We start from the raw sequence: 18,197 nt of genomic DNA on the forward strand, positions 1-18,197 counted from the left end.
GTCATTTTTGTTGTACAAGCATTTGTCGATATATATTCTCGGTTTTTATGACGGATGTAGCATCTCGGAAATTATATGACTTGATCTCAATATTCGGTAGTATAAAACACATTCACAGGATATAGCGGAAATCGGGATGGAAATCCCCGCCTTTCTTTTCGTATGACCCCGAGCTGACAATGCGCTCCCTCTCCTCCGGTGACAGTTGGTCTCGCTTCTTATTGTGATATCGGAGCAAAGCCCACATACTAGCATTGCCACAGAAAGCAAGACAGATAGCAGCAAGGGAAACAGAATGACCAACCACATATCGTCCATTTATCGATGACTTGTAAATTTGACCAGCCTTGAGTTATGTTAGCTTCAGGTCAATGCCACAAAACGAGCACGCCAATATGATATTCCACTCACAATCAAACCGGCGCAATTTCCGATAGTCTGCTGTAGGCCTACTCCCATGGCACGCTTGTAGTAGCCGGAATGGCTGTTGGCATTCCAACTGACCCCAAGTCCAACCACAGCATAGATTCTAGAAGAAAGGTTAGTAATTACTCGACAGATACTCCAACGGAAAATACATACCCAGTAACACACACATATGTCGCAAAATAGAGCACACCTCGTTTATGGACATCCACTCCCAGCAGCATGGCATAGCCAATAGCCGTCACTAGACACAGGGGGACCATGAAGATAGCTCGCATGCGCACTCGGTCGGAGAGATTTGCAATGACCAGGTAAAACGCGGAGGCCCAGATATACACAGGAACAGTGAGCAGTTGGGTCTTGACCGAATCAAACCCAAACCCTCGGATGATAGTAGGCAAAAAGGTACTGAACCCGAAGGAGCAGATATTGACACAAATTTGGTTGAACGAGGTGAGCCAGCTCTTGGGGTCTTTGAGTGTCTTCCACACTTCCTTGAAATCAAACTCTTCAGTATCAGCATACCGTGCTGACTGTTGCATGCGCATGCGCATCAGCTCTTTCTCTTCTTCGTTCAAAAAGTAGGCAGTTTCGTAGTTATTTGGAAGGAGGAAGAACGTGGCAATGCTAATGACCGCGCTCATGATGCCCTCCACAATGAAAAGCCACCTCCAACCTTCAAGGCCGCACGCACCATCTAGGCGAATCAGTCCAAAGGCGAGTCTAATGTTCATGTTAGCCATTGTTGTTCGGATTTGTTTGGCAGAATAGGGAGAGTTGCGCATACAATCCACCAAAGCCTCCACTCAGAGCAGCAGACACAAACAGATATGAAATTCTCTGTGCTTGTTCCTCGCGCTTGTAAAAGGTAGTCAACAGGACGGTCAAGCAACTGCACAGTAATTAGCTTCCATCCAAAACAGATTTTTATCAAGGCAATCGATAGTCTCACGGGAATAGACCACTCTCAAAGACACCGAGGAAAAGTCTGGTGATATAAAGCCCGGCGACATTCTTGATAAATCCAGCAGACAATATGGATGCACTGAAGCCAAGGATCAATGCAGAAATGAGTCTGTTTGGGCGTAATTTCTTGAGGAGCATAGAGAACGGGATCTCAAAGAAGACGTAGGTCGCGTAGAACAAAGACACGGCATCTGGGTATTGTTAGCTATAGCTTGGAATATTGGACGAGGGTAATCTCACTTCCTAGTTCATTTCCAACTAAACCAAGATCTTCCTGTAAGAGCTAAGTCAGTAACCCACTGCTTCACAAAACGTGGACTCGACCTTACCGGCATGCCAGCAACAGCTGCATTTCTAGCCAGGAGTTAGCGATAGGAACCCTCGCTGCATAGAGGAAGAACTTACCCCAAGTTGCTTCGATCAAGATATGCAACCAAGAAAATGAGCATCACCAAAGGACAAATGCAGAGATCAAGCTTCCATAGCAGCTTTCTCTCTCGGATAGGGTCAACTACGAAGTTGCCCATCTGCACATCGTGATCCGAGGATAGATCAGCTTGTTTGATATCCATCTCCTTGTTCATCTTGAATGAGTATGTAGATTGACCGTATACAGAATCCATCCCCATCGGTTCTTATATATGGAAGTTGTCACAAGCGTTATCAATGATCGGGAAATCCTTCGGTTTATTCAAGCACTCGACGAAAGTAAGACGAAGAATTTCCCGAACATTTTAGGTGGCCATGACCAATTAAGTTTGGTGTCATGGCGAGAGATAAGCTCCAGGGCTGGACCAAGGCTTTTCGTGCATTAGTTCGTCCCATCGGGGCACTTTAACCTTAAAACTTTACCATAATCGCGCATATACCTAGGTATATCTCACCTTTCCTGAATTATCACTTTTTAACTGCCTCCGACGTTTCAATGATTTCCCACATGGCTTACAATCTTGCCCAGGGGTATATTAGCTAATCGCTATCTTTTACCGACAGGGATTTCCCCGCGTTTTATCGTCTTGGCGTCGGCAATTGTGAACTCTAATTTATCTTATCTTCCAATTTCCCGATCAATTTCCCGACGCGAGGTATGGGGAGACTGCCCATTGATAAGGAGACAAAGCACACTCGCACTTTTTGCCATTCAGAAATATTTTATATTGCCTATCTCTCGAAATGGGAATTTCGAACATGAACGGAACCGAGTTCACAGAAACCCCAGCAAAACATCCAGTAAGTGCTTTGCCAAGACCATTACTATGTTGGAGTGATCTAATGTGCTATAGGTTTGGAAGCGATGGGTTCGCTTCAGAGCTGAAGATGGTAAAATATATGGTGGGGAGCCGGTGAATCCGGATATTGATGGTATGGCATACTCTCAAGTTCATGAAAGCTCAACCCCTACTGACAGACTCATAGTGGGTCAGGCTATAGAAAAGAATGCCGAAGTACCAGTCAAAGTCGTGGCTGGTAACTCAGCATTCGATTATGATGCTTTGTTCACGGGTGAAATCAAAACCATTGATGAACTGCTATCCCCGGTCTCGCAAATTGAAGCTGGGGCTGTTCGGTGCATCGGCTTAAACTACAAGGAGCACGCAGCCGAGATGAAGCTGACTCTTCCAAACACGCCAACGTTAGTATATCTGCCCTTGCCTCTAACACTTGCTGATACCGTTCAGGGTGTTTCTGAAGGCCAGCACTTGCATTGCATCTGCATGCGAACCGATTGTACTTCCTTCCAACGTGGATTACGATGAAGCGGACTATGAAGTTGAGTTGGCGATAGTCATCGGCAGAAAATGCAAAAATGTTTCGGTCTCCGAAGCAGTCGACTATATTCTGGGTTATGCAGTCGCCAATGATGTGACAGCCCGCAAGCATCAAGAGAAGACATCACAGTGGTCTTATGCAAAGGGGATGGTATGTCGATATAGTCAATGTCCAAGATGAACTTCACAACTAACCTCTAGCAGGATGGGTTTTGCCCACTCGGTCCATGTATCGTATCTACAGAACAAATCCCGAATCCTGCAGTCTTGAACTTGAAGACCCGTCTCAATGGAAAGATCATGCAGAATGAATCCGCCGATGACATGATCTTCAACGTGCCAGAAATTGTGTCCTATGTTTCTCAGGTACATAATGACATCATCTCTTTTACGCAGATATAACTAACTCAAGTATTAGGGCCACACATTACTACCCGGGACCGTCATCATCACCGGAACGCCGTGTGGCATTGGTATCTCACAGAGCCCACCACAATTCCTCCAGCCTGGAGATGAGCTGCGAATAAGCATAAGTCATGGGTTAGGCACTCAAATATGCCCGATTGTGAGAGATTGAGCATTGCATCAATCATATGTTTTTGATCCGAAGGTGATTGCAGGAATGAAGTCGTCGTGTTACGTACTTTGAATTGGGCATGGTTTCTTATATTTTATAAAGAAAGGCAGCATTATATTAGGCTCATCTACAAAATTGTAGCAATTCATGAAGGCATATTTCACCAAGTGATTCAAGCTGAAGGTGTCGATAAATAGATAAAGACATTTCCTGGGGAGCAGGATCCTAGACCAACGCTGTGCCTATCCCATAATTGTTTCCAAATTCAAATCCATCATAATATCCAACCAGAACTCTTCTACACCAGAGTCCGCACGGTCCCAAGTCTCGTGCACAACGTTAACAATCCGTTGCATTGGCAGCTTTGGTAAGATTAAAATAAGTTCAGACAACCGCATTTTAACCTTTCGTCTGGCCTGGGCAATTTCAACGTCCAGCGTATTCAGACTGGTAATTGAATTTCCTGTGGCGCCCAGAACAGACCCAGACGAGAAAACAAGATCGCTAGAGATGCAAGCTAAAACTACGGGCTGCAGAACCTTCGTTCCAGATGTTGAAGGAAGCTGCCCCAAAAGGGATACAATGTGCAATGCCAGGGTGTGTCGTGTGTCTTCCACCGAACACGACGACCATTCGGTAGCTATTGGAAACAACAACAAAAAGAGGGCCGGGATAGGACTTTCCCCATCTGTGGTTTGATTACTTCGTAGTCGTTCTTCAAGGATGTCCGGGAAAACATGGTAAATTTGTAATAGTGCCGTACAGCGATATGCCTCGGCTAACGTAAGAAAATGAGACGGGGGCGTGTTCGTATCACCGATATCGACAGGCCCACAATAGAACGAGAAGCCCGTGAAGAGAATTTTGTCCTCAAGATGTTCGGCTTTCTGTCTGAGATCGAGTTCCTCGGCCATGGAGCTCAAGTCAATCAAGGTGGGATCCAAGGCCTCTGGTCTTCGGCGGTGGGAGGTTCTTGCGGCTCGAATTACTCTCGCAGTCCGATAAAAGAGGCTCAATGCGTATCTGAAAGACCCTGTCCACGGGTGTGGTAGGATCTGCCCATCGACAAGATAGACTGAAAGATCTGTGTCGCTGTTTTCTATAGAGCTTTCCACGTCTACAATAGGCGACTCCTCTGCCACAAAGGCAGCTAGTAAGTTCCACCAAAGGAGACACTGTTTGAAAAGTGGATGTTGTTTTGCGAGGGCAGAATTTGCATTCTTGCACTGGCGTTCTTGTCGCATAAGATGGTCTTGGGCCGCTCTCAGATATGGCAGCCCCAAATCAGAAGCATCGTGCCACCCAGTGGTGGATCCAATCATGAGCAGTGCGAGGAAGTACTCATCATCCTTTGCCTGAACTGAACTTTTTTGAGCACTAGTATTCAGACACGCAATTGCTTGCTGTTGTGTCTGTATTCCAATTGGTCGCATGTTGGGAAAATCGTTGGCCAACGAGGCAGCTGACATGCTCTGGATGGCGAAGTAAATCGCCGCATTTCGACTCCAAAGCCGACTCACAATAGTTCGAAAAGGATTGAGGGGACAGTCGAAAGATGACCATTGATTACAGACTGTATGAAAGTAATATTGCACCAACATTACTGGTAGTTGGATGAGAAAAGAGGGGACGGATGTGTTGACCAGTCGTTGACGCAAAACCGACAACCCATCTAGTTCGGCATCAGGATTCGTTAAGCCCGTATCATTAGATCGCAGCTCAGTGTAGAACCAGGCATCTGTTGGCTCATCAAAATCCGGCAGCTGATCAAAGAGGTTTGAGCAGGTCGTATCCCATATACTCGGGGTTCCATTTTGAAGATTGTCTCTTTCATCCTGTGTTGGATTGTTCACTTCGAAAAGTTCGGTCGCAACCGTTTCGGGAGATTCAATCTGTGCAGCTGGCTGTTTTGGCTCTTCGCTGCCTTTGAAAACATATCGCCACTGCAAGCTCTGCTTTTGGTAACCGGGGCATGTGTGTCCTCGCTTGGTACATTCCTGACAACTTGGCTTTGCCTCGTCACATCTGCGCTAGATAAGTATTACTATATGAAATTTCAAGAGGCCTTCGTAGGTGAAGGATAAATTGTGTTGGTAAGAAAATCTTTCACCTCGACTTACTCGCCGTTGCTTGCACCTTTGGCAGCCCCCTTTTGACTTTGGTCGGCACCGGTTGGGATTCTGCCTTTTCTTCTGCGGAGTTGATTTCTCTGTATTTTCCATTCTACGCAAAGCAAAGTTATTGGGAATGTTCTTCGCTGAGAGAGGGGGAAACATCAGGCTGAGATATCGGGGCATCGGATGAGAAGCCGATCAAAGGATTTGAAGACCGGTGCATGAACCGAGATCCGATCACCTGCCGATAAGCAACGCCTCATCTCTGCTGATATTCCTCCCGATTTGATTGAAGCTGAATTGTTGAGGTTGTCTAAGTGATAACTATTTCCCCGCACCTTCCTTTTGCTCTACTCTAAAAAAGGATCAGCAACACGCGGTTTCCTTCCCTTAATGCGAACTAGCGCCTCCTCTATATAGCATACGTGTTGATCAGCGTGTCAAGCATTTGCAGCAAGGAATTTCTCATTCGGGGAATATCTTGACCTTCGGGTCATCAGCCCCTGAGTTGGCCCGGAGAGATGTATGCCACAGGTCATATATGTAGCTTTCACTTCAATGACATCAAGTACAAGTGCTTTAAGACACAACTTGCATATAAGGGGTATGTGTATGTGCATATGCATATGCTGGAGTTGATATGATAGAGATTTCAAAAAACACGGCATATTCTGACACAATGCTTGGGAAGAAGCCTTTGACTACTCTTGATGGAAAAAAACAGAATCCATATTCCAACTCTCCGTCAATGGCAACTTGTTTTTCAGTTGGTTTCTCTCCGCACCGTATCATGACATCATCTATGCGGAGTAGTCCATGTTCTCTCATCTTAGCTTTCTCCGTATTGTGAGGGGAAGTTTACCGGATATCTCTAGCCGTTAAGATCATTGATGTTATGATCATGGCCTCCCGGTTCGGATATCTGGCAATATATTTTATCAATACCAACTGCCGAGCTGCCCATTGATTAAAGTCACCTATCTACGCTTCCAGCCAATCAATACCCATCGCTACCCATATATCTCTCACAATTCCAGTCCTATAGGGCTCGAGAGGGGATTCCGGATCATCAGGACCTCGTGATCCACATGGAGTCCATATTCGGATTAGCGTAGCCGCCGTGCATAAGCGTCAATACTCTAACCTATCTCGTACTAGTGTTGGTGGGTAAACAGGAGAGGATCATCGATGTTTCAGCTGAGACCTATTGTCGGTCCAATCTCACTGCTCGTCTTATCTTCACGTCATATGTAATTGCATAGGTGCCCAGATAGAATCCCCAGTTAAACGTTATCTCGGCATAAATCCATTTCTCCACTCGGTGGATACCGTGTTTGGGAACTTGCTCCGGGGAGATATGGAATAACAGATTGAGTGAATTTCCTCCTCACTCGTAAATATGGTCAGTTTTATGAATATCTGCACCTCCCCTCACCAGAATAGGAGATAAACAGCCCGAATTCCTAATGCTTATTGCGTCCGAAAATTCCTCTGTAGGTTTTATCCAACTATACCCAAGATTTGACTATTTGAAACTTACCCTTGTTATATCTTTTCATCCTAGAGGATTATTCACTCTTTCATTCCTCATCCCGCTTTTGTTAAACCTCGATCATGGCAGACGATGCTACTGCCAACCAGCGTCGTTCTTCAAAGAGCAAAGGCTCCGAGGCCTATGCACCTGCGGAATACCCTAACATCGAAGAAGGCAAACAATCGTCAGCAAATGGGGTACTAGAAGCCCTGGGCTATGAGCCTGAACTCATTCGAAACCGCTCCACGCTTCAGGTGGCCTTCATGTCCTTTGTGCTCGCAGCAATTCCATACGGACTGGCTACGACTTTCACCTACCCTCTTGTTGGGGGAGGCCCTGTCAACATAATCTGGGGATGGCTTGCCGTTTCTTTGATTACGCTATGTGTGGCTGCTTCACTTGGCGAAATCACCTCAGTCTATCCAACTGCCGGAGGGGTCTACTACCAGACTTTTATGATATCTCCACCGTCATATCGAAGAATCGCCTCGTGGATTTGCGGATGGTCATATGTTGTTGGAAATATCACCATCACGCTTGCAGTCAACCTTGGGAGTACTCTATTCCTCATTTCATGTATCAACGTTTTCGAATCCTCTCCAGGAGTAGGAATCTTCGAAGCGGAAACGTACCAAGTTTTTCTTATATTTATCGCAGTCACATTTCTCGCTAACGCAATATCGACATATGGAAATGCATGGCTGCCTTACCTTGACGTATGTCTAAACCATAACCCTTCCAACATCGCTTGCTAATACAGAAGCTAGACATTCGCAATATTCGTGACATTTATAGGAGTGTTGGCTATTGTGATATGTGTTCTTGTGGTTGCGAAAGAGGGTAGACATGACGCCAAATATGTTTTTACTAGTTTTGAGCCGATATCTGGCTGGCCAGCAGGCTGGTCTTTCTGCGTCGGACTTTTACAGGCAGCTTATAGCACTTCTTCCACTGGTATGGTGATTTGGTATGTAACATGTTTTGTTTTCCCACCCCAGATGACTATCTCCCATCTCATTTCTACTATGAAACCCCTATATCTGACGCGTCAAAAGTATGTGTGAAGAAGTTCAGCAACCATCAACACAAGTCCCAAAAGCAATGGTTGGAACGGTCATTCTAAATACCCTCGCCGGGTTCCTCTTCCTTATTCCATTGGTTTTCGTGCTCCCCGACACAAAGGTTTTAGCAGCTCTCGAATCCGGTCAACCAGTTCCGAGTATTATCAAGTCCGCTGTTGGAAGTTCAGTTGGATCATTCCTGCTTCTCCTACCATTGATATTGCTCTCGATGTTCTGTGTCATTGGCTGTACTACGACCGTCTCCCGAAGCACCTGGGCGTTTGCTCGCGATGGAGGTATACCAGGCTCCAGATGGTGGAAGCAGGTAAACAGAGACGGCGTACCTTTCAATGCTATGATGCTTGGCATGGTTATTCAGATATTGCTTGGCTTTATCTACTTCGGGTCAACTACTGCATTTAATGCATTCACAGGCGTCGGAGTTATTACCTTGACTGTCAGCTATGCTTGCCCAATCGTTGTGTCTCTTGCTGGAGGTCGAAGACACATAAAGAATGGCCAATTCGATCTTGGCACACTCGGGCTGGTTTGCAATATTGTGACATTGGGTAAGCATGCACGATGTGGGCACGATTTATCGCTATCGCTAATGCATATTCTAGCATGGAGTCTTCTTGCCATTCCGCTATTTTGCATGCCTTCTTCAATCCCCGTCGCTGCCGATACGGTCAACTATGCACCGGTGGTGTTTGTTGCATTTATACTAATTGCTTCTGGATGGTACTGGGTTTGGGGCTACGAGAAGTATGTTGGGCCGCCAACAATGGACGATGAGTTTCGCTCATCAGACTTGTAAAGTAAGAGATTTGGAGTAAGAAGCTCCAACATAAATCTGAATTCGAAATCTATGTGTATCTTTTAAAGATGGCCCAGACCCCTGAAGACCAGGGCCCGGGCTAGGCCCTGCGCCCTAAGGTGGGCACCCGGCCCCGGCCCCGTAGCTTTCGGCTGACTAATATTGGTCCAACCAAGGTTTATTCCCGCTCTCTTGGTTTCTGCCAAAACTACTCTCCCAACTTCAAGTCAACGTTGAAGTAATACTCTGACCCTCTATTTCCTGACATATTTGACTATGGAACCCCCAAAGAAACTCAAACTTGCAAGTCTAGGTAGCTCCTTTGCTGCTGGTCCTGACATTCCCCCACAAATCGAACCACGTGCAGCGTTGCGATCAGGACAGAATTACCCCCATCTTCTGGCGCAGCACTTGAACGCTGATCTCACTGATCTAAGCGTTTCTGGTGCAACGTTGCTCAACATAACAGTCGATCCACAGTCTACTCCGTTCAACATGACCTTCCCACCGCAAATCTCCGACCTCCCCGAAGACGCCAATATCGTCACCGTGACCGCTGGAGGAAACGACATAAATTACATTGGCGGCATGATCGCCGATGCTTGCGATGCTGAGCTCCAATCTTCCGCGTCACTATCGCCCAGCGAATTGGCAGAACGACTAGCGGGGGTCGTTGATGAGATACACAAACGGGCCCCGAGGGCTCGAATTTTCCTTGTTGAATATCTTGCTGTCTTGGGGCCTGGCACTCAAGCTGGTCGGGATATCCCGCTGACCCAGGAGAGAATTCAGCATTACCGCGGTGTTGCGTCTGTTCTACAACATGCATATTCTGTCGCTGTGGAAGGTCGAACCGATTGGTGTGAGACAGTCCCAATTCACCAACTCAGTCAGGAACATGCACTTGGTAGCAAAGAACCCTGGGTTGGAGGGTTTGCATCGGGGCCGCTTCTCCATCCGAATCTTGATGGGATGAAGGCCGTAGCGGATATACTAGCTGAGACTATTCGCAAGAGCACATTATCCAAAGCATTGTTGTGAATGTACTCGTTAATCAAGCAGATGAGAGCAGGTTTGAGCTAGCACCATCATCGTGATCACCCGATTATATCATGCTCGGATCGTCCTTTACCACATAATACATAATACTATTTCTTCGTTAAGACCACGTCAAATCTTGCTTTTTTCGTCACACAAATGACAAATAGCATCAGCTTTCACATCTCCATAATCATGACCCGGTAAGTGTATTGGGGCTCCTAACCAGGTGAAAGCTACCAATCAGAATCCTGCAAGGGTCTTACGTGTGATCTGGCGTAACCCCGCATTTGGGGTGAGACGGGAACGCCGAGAGCTTCTTCCCAGCCCTCTGGTAACTCAAGCCTTCTTATAGACAATCAACATTGGCCCTTGCTACTCACTTTAACCCTTATAAAGATCCCTAGAGAAGAACAAGGACGCTTGCACGACTGATACGCTTGTAGCATCGAATTTTCGGTTGTAATCAGGCAGTGCAAACATACGATGCGCATATTTGTCGACTGTCGGTCAAGGCCATGCATACGCGGCACTTGTCGCCCGTATAGCAGACAAACACATAACCAATAGGACGAGATTTGCCTTGAATGACGGGCGACCTAGTCGAGTAAGCAACCAGTAGTGCTAACAAATCCAAGCGGTCAATGCGAGCGTTGCCCTTGCTGTCTTGAGTCATGTATAACGTGAATTTGATGGTTTCTTTTGTCAATATGGCCTACATTATGCTGCGCGTTTTAGCCAGAAGAATTAGCCAGAAGAAAGAAAGACATAATACACAGTATTTTTAATATACAACGTCTTTATTGTCGGTCACTCAAGTCCTACTTGAATTACATCCGGAAGTATCTCTGTCGGTCCGAAAACCTCGGGAAGTCATCTTCCGGGTCCACGGCAGAAGCGAAACAGTCTCTTCAAATGCATCCGCGAGTTTTGTTACAAATTAGAGTGTATTGACTGCCACTTATCAATTGGTATTTTGGTAGACCACCCCTCCAACAAGGCCGTGATATCCGGAACCTCGACACCGTTCCTCTCCCCGCCGAGCTGGAGGAGCGTGTACACCTTGCGTGTAGACCTGACAAACACTGGACAGGTATACAATAGACTGGGATCTCCTTCTTACTTAACAGAGCTATTCCGCGGGCCACTTCACATGGCCGGATATTCTCGCAACATAATCATTCCAGACGAAGAAGCCTTTTGCAGCAGCAGCACCTCGGCAAGGTACAACATAATTGAACGCGCTTGGCGCCTTGGCATAAAAAGATCATCATCGCTAGCTCTATTACTGTCTACAGCGTGAGTTATGCAGTGTGAGACGTAAATTATTCTCTTTCCCAGTCGAAGAAACCGCCGACGCAAAAACCAATAGACACATACGCCATCTCGAAGGTGTGCGGTGAGAACATTGCGAGTGGCTTCGCGCGCCGATGTGGAATCGAGTCGCGACATCTATATCCTGCGCATTGGCCTCATTGTGGCCCCGGAAGAGTAAAGACAGGCTATGTTCCGATCATACGTTGAAAATCCTGAGCGCTGCATGGCTGAGCATATATCGATGATCCCGATCTCGGGTTGCCGTTGGGGTTCAGATCTTTAACGCTGTCAATGATGCCATTACGAATTACGAGAACTTCCTGGCGCGGGTAGAGAGACTGCCCATCGGTAATCAGAAAACCAAGTTGCTTGTGCTAGCGAAGAGCATCATTGGACGAAGTATTATGAATGAAGAGAAATCAATTCTGATTCGTCATGTTCGTAACAGGGGCCCTTGTCTTTCATACAAATGATCGGGGCTAGGGCTATGTTAGTAAGCAGATCACGCGCCAGTTCCCGATGACATCAGCCTCGCTTCGAGGACAACGCTTGGCCAAATCAGGGAGGTGATATTCTCTCCACGTTGCAGCGGTATGTTCTGGCCTGTCTTTTTCAAGTTCAAATACGAGGTCCGCGCTGTCATATGCGACCTGGAACAAAGGATGCAAGGACGCAAGGCCCTCTAATTCACCGGATGGAAAAAGGCACCTATGCCGCTAGTAAACAAGTTTTTCTCCGTGGCGCAATGAAGCGGGCTATGATCCTGGCTATGAGGCTAGAAATGTTCGGCAAGCGGGTTGCTTACCATTTAGCCGTGGCTTTTTACCGAGATACTTTCAATATCTTGCCCCTGAACCTCATCTGGGAGGTTTAAGGTGAGACGTTGAGACGTTGAAATAAGTTCGTCAGATGGTGGAACCTGGAGGCCACGACTTGACAGGTCACACAATATGGCTGCTCATGAGATCTGGAGAGATTTGGCGAGAGAAAAAGAGAGCTCCAATCATGAAGTCGCGGGCTGGGAAGCGAATCCTTTTGTTTTTTTGATCTCTCACTACTATTACCACATACAGCATACATACACCCACATACTTTCTATTATGAATTCATATCATACGTTACTTCTATCCTTACGGGGAGTCTGCACAAGTCCGGGGTACCCCGATCGTCCCCGCATGCAATATACGGCCCCAGCTTCATTTCCTTTGCTTCTTTGTCCTTTTTTAGTATTTTTTCTTTATTTCTTTCATTTCTTTTTCAGGGCTGGGTCTCCCCCAAGTTCCCCCCCCCTTAGATTCTCCTATATCCCACCTCACCCGCATCCACTTACACCTACGACACACGTCATGCTATTCTCCTAATACTGACTCAACGCCATGGGCGATTTCACCGCCGCCGGGGATGGCATCAGCGGTCACTACCAGGGCACCTCCCTAGGCATGCAGATCGCCATCGCAACTCTTGCTGGTATCACTTGGTACAATGCCTTCGAGCTAATGATCCTCCTCTTTGTCACCTTCGCAGAATATCGAGGACTCTACTTTTGGAGTTTATTTATTTCCTCCTCCGCTGGTCTACTTCCTTACTCGCTGGGCTTCATGCTCAAATTTTTCAAAATCACCGAGCATCTTCCATGGCTCCCTGTCACTTTGCTCACAATTGGATGGTGGTCCATGGTCACCGGCCAGTCTGTTGTCCTGTACTCGCGCCTACACTTAGTCCTATCAAACCAGCGAGTCCTGCGTCGCGTGTTGACCATGATCGTGATCAACGCAATCATCCTCCATCTTCCCACTACGGTCCTCACCTACGGTACCAACATGGCTAGCGACGCCACCCTGGGCTCGTGGACGAAAGGCTACAATATAATGGAAAAGATCCAAATGACAGGCTTTTGCCTGCAGGAATTCATCATTTCAGGGCTATATATCTGGGAAACGGTACGCATGCTACGCCTAGACCCGGACCGTACCAAGCGCAAGATTCAGTACCAACTACTGGTCATCAACTTCATCATCATCATTTTGGACTTGGGCCTGCTCGTCGCCGAGTACTTGGACTTCTACATCATGGAAACCATGCTCAAAGGAGCCATATACAGCATCAAGCTAAAGCTTGAATTTGCCGTCCTTGGTAAACTCATTCACTTGGTACACAATCACGTCTGGAAACCCGAATCGTTCTCTGCGCCAAGCGAACTCCCCGATTTTGTCGACGCAAGCCGTGTAACCTCCGATGTGACCCGTGCCGTCCCTGGTGTCGTTCAACGCAGGCCTTCCCGGATGGAAGCTGATGACATTTCTATCGCCTTGTTCGAACATTTACCGGCCGAACGCATACGAACCAATTCCGGCTCATGGAGCAATGAAGCCCGCGCTTATCATGTGGATCACCTCCCGATCGACTTTACCAATTCTCTCTGCCATTATCCGCGTCACCAAAGTCGTCGCGGACTTCTCGAGAAACCGGGATGAGAATAAATCCTGTCACGGCAATATCCTCCGCCTTCTTTTTTTATGAATCGCGGTTCATGAGATACGATCTTCATTCTCCGTGAACATCACACATGGATCAGTCTTCAAACTGGTCTCACCCTCGACATCTCCGAGGAAACTCAAACTTCCCTGATCCAAATATCAGGCCTCGCGCCCAGCTCCAGGATTCACCCAGCGTTGCTGTGCCACAGAGCCAGTAACTTCCTTAATGGAGAATCCATAAATACGCAACTCAGAGAGTGTAGATGTGTATTCATCTTTATTTGTATATAAACGATTCCCTGTAGTTATGTCGATTGCACACTCATTCTCTCTTTCGAATATACAGACCACCTTCGGTTCTGTGTGAATTTATATCGCTCTTCGGTCGTGGCTTCCGTATTACTCTGGGTATTCGTGCAAACAATATTTTGAATTGGGGCGCGCTATAGGCCAATATGGCAGGCTTTCCGAGTATGTATATGTTAACAGTTTCATATAGCTGCATACAGATTCCTAATGATATCTTCAATTTGGAGCCTACTAAATATTATGGTCTAAAACTCTCCGGGTTGGATTTCCATGGATAGAAAGAACTTTAGCCCCGATAAGCTTACTTTGGATAGTTCCAGGGTTCGGATGGTTATAGCTTGAGTTTTAAATTGCCGATGTTCCAAGGTTGGATATTCTTAAGTGAACGCTTCTTGACTCCAGAGATCCTATGCCCTTCCCTAATATCATCATAAATCAAATGGATTAGACTATCAAAGTCAGAGACCGCCTAAGCAAGCACATGCACTTGGAGAATCTAGTCAAAGGTATGTTATATGTCTCAACCGCAATATAAATCAACAAATGCCCGTCGATACAATGATACACGCACAACACAATTCAAAAGATGGATGGAAACGAAACAGCTCATAAATCGTACATAGAAAAAGGAGCTAGAGGCCAGGTTTCTCCTACCACCAGACTCAAGACCTCAAAGTCCCGAGGCTCGAACGCTTAATCTCGAATGCTCGAGACCCCTCAATCAACCCATCAGAGAACTTGGTCACAGCCACCCACGCCGGACTGAACTGTCTTACCTCGTCGAGAGCGGGGATGAGGCCGATTCGGTTATTGTCGCTCCATAGACATGTAATGCGGCCCGTGATGGAGGAATTGCCATCGGCCTCGGACGACTCATGCTTTGAGAAATCGACATCAACAGTCCACTTGTTGTCCCATGTACGACTCCACAGTTGGATCCGGCTCAGACCATCTGGGGACGGATTTATGAAGCGTTGGTCTGGAGCGGAGGAGCCAACCACACTAAAGTCTGTGATATAATTGCCGTCCATGTTGATACGGCAGTTACGCGTGTTTTGGCCTGATACTTCAAAGCGAACAGATGAACTGTCCGATTGAGGGTGGGAAATGTTGAAGGAAATCCAGTCCGGCGACAGCTCGGAAGCCTCGAGTAGAGAGTCGGCACCCTCGTTTGGAAGCGATAGAGATTCAGGACTGGGGACAACATGTGGTATTGGTGCATTCCAGGAGCATCGCTGAACTCGGTTGCTGCCTCGGAAAATCCAATCACAGGCCTCATTTTGGCCTGCTGCGCTGGGGAGCCCGTAGGTAACTTCCTTGACAAATGGAGGCATGCCAGTCAGCGAAGCAGTAGACATCCCATTGTCGAGGTCGACCTCCTGCAGGAAGAACAGTTTCAGGCGATTGGAGTCTGCGAACGGGAAGGCGACAAGGTTGTAGATCAAGGTTCCGATGAAAACAAAGAGTAAGAAGATAGGCAGGTGGTATGTGTAACGGTGGATAAATGGCAGAATAGGTGCAAATAAAAGTACGGTAAGACTGGAAATAAAGAGATAAACAATCAGCTGGGGGTTACCATCCTGACCAGTTTGGCTGAGGGCGCTGGTAATCAGAAGAGCCAGCGGCACGATCAGCATGAGAATCACGGGAGCTGTGATAAGCAGCTGTAACAGCCACGTCCATCGCGGCAACACGCCACTCCACCCCTGCTCGTCCTCATACACGTTTGGATCTTTCTCTTCATCCTCTTCGTCCTGTTCATGAGATCCGCGGTCTACCCCAACGCGGACGTAGTTGGCAAAGGTGGGGCGGTGCCGGCCATGCAAGAGCGATGTTGATTCAGTCAAGTCCTCTTCAGTATCATCGTCCTGGTCCTCATCGCCTGACGTAGCAAGCCGGCTTCCCTGAGTACTAGGCCGTCGTGATTCAAATAATCTAGCAGCGTATTCTGACTTGGTTGGCAGAGAGAACAACTCCAAATAGGAGATCCATGTAGCCAAGAAGGTACCGGCAAAGTAAAAGAACATGAAATAGCCACCAGCGAGCCCTTCCTCGTGTTCATAAACGGTGCCAACTACCATGAGAGACCAGGTAAGAACAAACATCCAAGTCCAGGTATAGACTCGATGAAAAGCTGATGGGCGTGCAAAGTCTGCGATGCGAGATACAAACCAAGCTAAGAATATCCAAGCTGAGATCATCATACTCCATACGGCGTATGAGCTGCTATGGGCAATAAAAGGGTTGACTTTTGTAACCATATAAGCCAAGCCGACAGTCACCGCTGTAGGAATTAAGAGCAAAAACGGGAACCGGAAGAAACCACGCAGACCACGCAACGGGATATTGTCGTCGTTGATCTCGGAATACACCGATGAGCGGAAGAGATACATCTTATCAGCCCTCGAAAGAATGATACTGGTGATAAGTAATGTCAACGGCGCCACAATCAGCAGTGTGACAGACAACGCAAAGAGTGTGTGCAGACGGAAGATGGCAAAAGCACTCCCAAACAGATCGAACCAAACAGCCCGGGTACCTGAGCCGCTAGGCACATTTCCATCGTCGCGGAGATGTCCGTCGAATCGATCAGTAGCGTCAGACAAAAGCTCCTCCGTCGTAGCAACAGCAGTAGAGAGCATGTGCCAAAGCGAGTCGATATTAGTGTGTCGAGCATCATCCTGATCGGTATGATAACGAGCTCTTGGTTCAAAGAAAGCGACATCCAAACCGCGCAGGCCCAAGATACCTTCCAGGACGATGTAATCCGTCTGGCTGCCAATCAAACCCTTTTCGAACCCGTTGGCACTCAACACTGAGCCGAATGGGTGCTGTGATTTCGCATACGCCTGGGTGACCTCCGTATCCGAGCTGCGGAATAATGTAGCACGCCCTCCAGCACCCGCACCTTCCAGGTTCAGGAATGTGTGTGCAAATAGCGCCATCGGATGCTGACTGTACGCGCGTGCGCCGTTCAGATAGTCCTCCTCGCCATTGTTGAAAAGAACCACCAACCCGCGGCGCGGCGCATGGCCCGGCGTCAGGAAGTATTTCACCAGCTGCAGGCACGTTACGACACCAACTCCATCGTCTGTCGCTCCGTACCCGGTCGAAACGCTATCGTAGTGCGCGTTGACAAGTACTCCTCCCTTGCCAACGGGCACTCGTCCGGGAGTCTCCCACCAATTCTGCTTACTATCTTCCGAGCCGCGAATGTAGACCAAGATATTGGTGCCTTCAAAGTAAACACCGACGCTTTTATCGATGAAAGTCAGGTTAGATACCAGATCGTCGAAAACAAAAACATCGGGCTTCTCTTCCTTCGCGTCGCGGTATTCCTCGGTGGATGCGGCGGACTGCTTGATCGCGTCGATGCGTTCGAGCAACCACGAGCGGACCACGTCATTCTGGTGCGAATTGTAGGGGTGAAAGCCTGTTGTCAGGCTTTGGAGATCTTGCCATGCCTCTGTGAGGTTAAGGCCGTTGGGGCTTGTTTGGGGCGCGGGCGGGACAATGTGGTGGATCACCAGCAATGGGATAATCAAGGCGAGGTATACGACCGTGGTGATGATTGTTACTGGCCACGGCGTAAATGCCAGAGGATTTCTGGCCTTCTGGGTAGCCATACCCTGTGCTGTTCAAGCTAAGAATGAATGGGTGGTGGAGGTTGAAGTTGGAGTCGAATTTAAGGCAAATGCGGGGGTGGTACCGTCATTACTTTACATAACTAGCTCATACATCCGTTTATGTACATGTGCAGATCGGCTGCACAAGTCGTGCTACTAACAACAA

The 18,197-nt window shown here is 47.5% G+C and overlaps 7 protein-coding genes across 7 annotated transcripts; 4 read left to right on the forward strand and 3 right to left on the reverse strand.

Moving 5' to 3' along the window:
• Positions 1–112: 112 nt before the first annotated feature.
• On the reverse strand, positions 113–1,976 carry LCP9604111_2969 (uncharacterized protein; the record flags this gene model as incomplete). The annotated part of the gene is made up of 8 exons (XM_039070504.1): positions 113–346; positions 412–529; positions 583–1,149; positions 1,214–1,318; positions 1,379–1,583; positions 1,633–1,666; positions 1,722–1,746; positions 1,798–1,976. The coding sequence occupies 8 exons, from the start codon at positions 1,974–1,976 to the stop codon at positions 113–115; spliced, it is 1,467 nt and encodes a 488-aa protein (XP_038930924.1).
• A 589-nt stretch (positions 1,977–2,565) lies between these two features.
• Positions 2,566–3,738, forward strand: LCP9604111_2970 (fumarylacetoacetate hydrolase family protein; the record flags this gene model as incomplete). The annotated part of the gene is made up of 6 exons (XM_039070506.1): positions 2,566–2,622; positions 2,676–2,754; positions 2,809–3,025; positions 3,072–3,312; positions 3,366–3,527; positions 3,580–3,738. 6 exons carry the CDS (start codon positions 2,566–2,568, stop codon positions 3,736–3,738), a joined length of 915 nt encoding a protein of 304 aa, XP_038930925.1.
• Positions 3,739–3,980: 242 nt separating this feature from the next.
• LCP9604111_2971 (Zn(II)2Cys6 transcription factor) lies at positions 3,981–6,740 on the reverse strand (the record flags this gene model as incomplete). Its single annotated transcript, XM_039070507.1, has 2 exons — positions 3,981–5,763; positions 6,715–6,740. 2 exons carry the CDS (start codon positions 6,738–6,740, stop codon positions 3,981–3,983), a joined length of 1,809 nt encoding a protein of 602 aa, XP_038930926.1.
• Positions 6,741–7,466: 726 nt separating this feature from the next.
• LCP9604111_2972 (uncharacterized protein) lies at positions 7,467–9,264 on the forward strand (the record flags this gene model as incomplete). Its single annotated transcript, XM_039070508.1, has 4 exons — positions 7,467–8,102; positions 8,154–8,353; positions 8,442–9,016; positions 9,071–9,264. 4 exons carry the CDS (start codon positions 7,467–7,469, stop codon positions 9,262–9,264), a joined length of 1,605 nt encoding a protein of 534 aa, XP_038930927.1.
• A 276-nt stretch (positions 9,265–9,540) lies between these two features.
• LCP9604111_2973 (SGNH/GDSL hydrolase family protein) lies at positions 9,541–10,305 on the forward strand (the record flags this gene model as incomplete). Its single annotated transcript, XM_039070509.1, has 1 exon — positions 9,541–10,305. One exon carries the CDS (start codon positions 9,541–9,543, stop codon positions 10,303–10,305), a length of 765 nt encoding a protein of 254 aa, XP_038930928.1.
• A 2,690-nt stretch (positions 10,306–12,995) lies between these two features.
• LCP9604111_2974 (uncharacterized protein) lies at positions 12,996–14,093 on the forward strand (the record flags this gene model as incomplete). The annotated part of the gene is made up of 1 exon (XM_039070510.1): positions 12,996–14,093. The coding sequence occupies one exon, from the start codon at positions 12,996–12,998 to the stop codon at positions 14,091–14,093; it is 1,098 nt and encodes a 365-aa protein (XP_038930929.1).
• Positions 14,094–15,067: 974 nt separating this feature from the next.
• LCP9604111_2975 (M28 family metallopeptidase) lies at positions 15,068–18,031 on the reverse strand (the record flags this gene model as incomplete). Its single annotated transcript, XM_039070511.1, has 1 exon — positions 15,068–18,031. The coding sequence occupies one exon, from the start codon at positions 18,029–18,031 to the stop codon at positions 15,068–15,070; it is 2,964 nt and encodes a 987-aa protein (XP_038930930.1).
• Positions 18,032–18,197: the final 166 nt, after the last annotated feature.

Source organism: Penicillium roqueforti (genome assembly GCF_015533775.1).
Source record: "Penicillium roqueforti strain LCP96 04111 chromosome Unknown scaffold_04, whole genome shotgun sequence".
In the NCBI taxonomy this organism is placed as follows: Eukaryota; Fungi; Ascomycota; class Eurotiomycetes; order Eurotiales; family Aspergillaceae; genus Penicillium; species Penicillium roqueforti.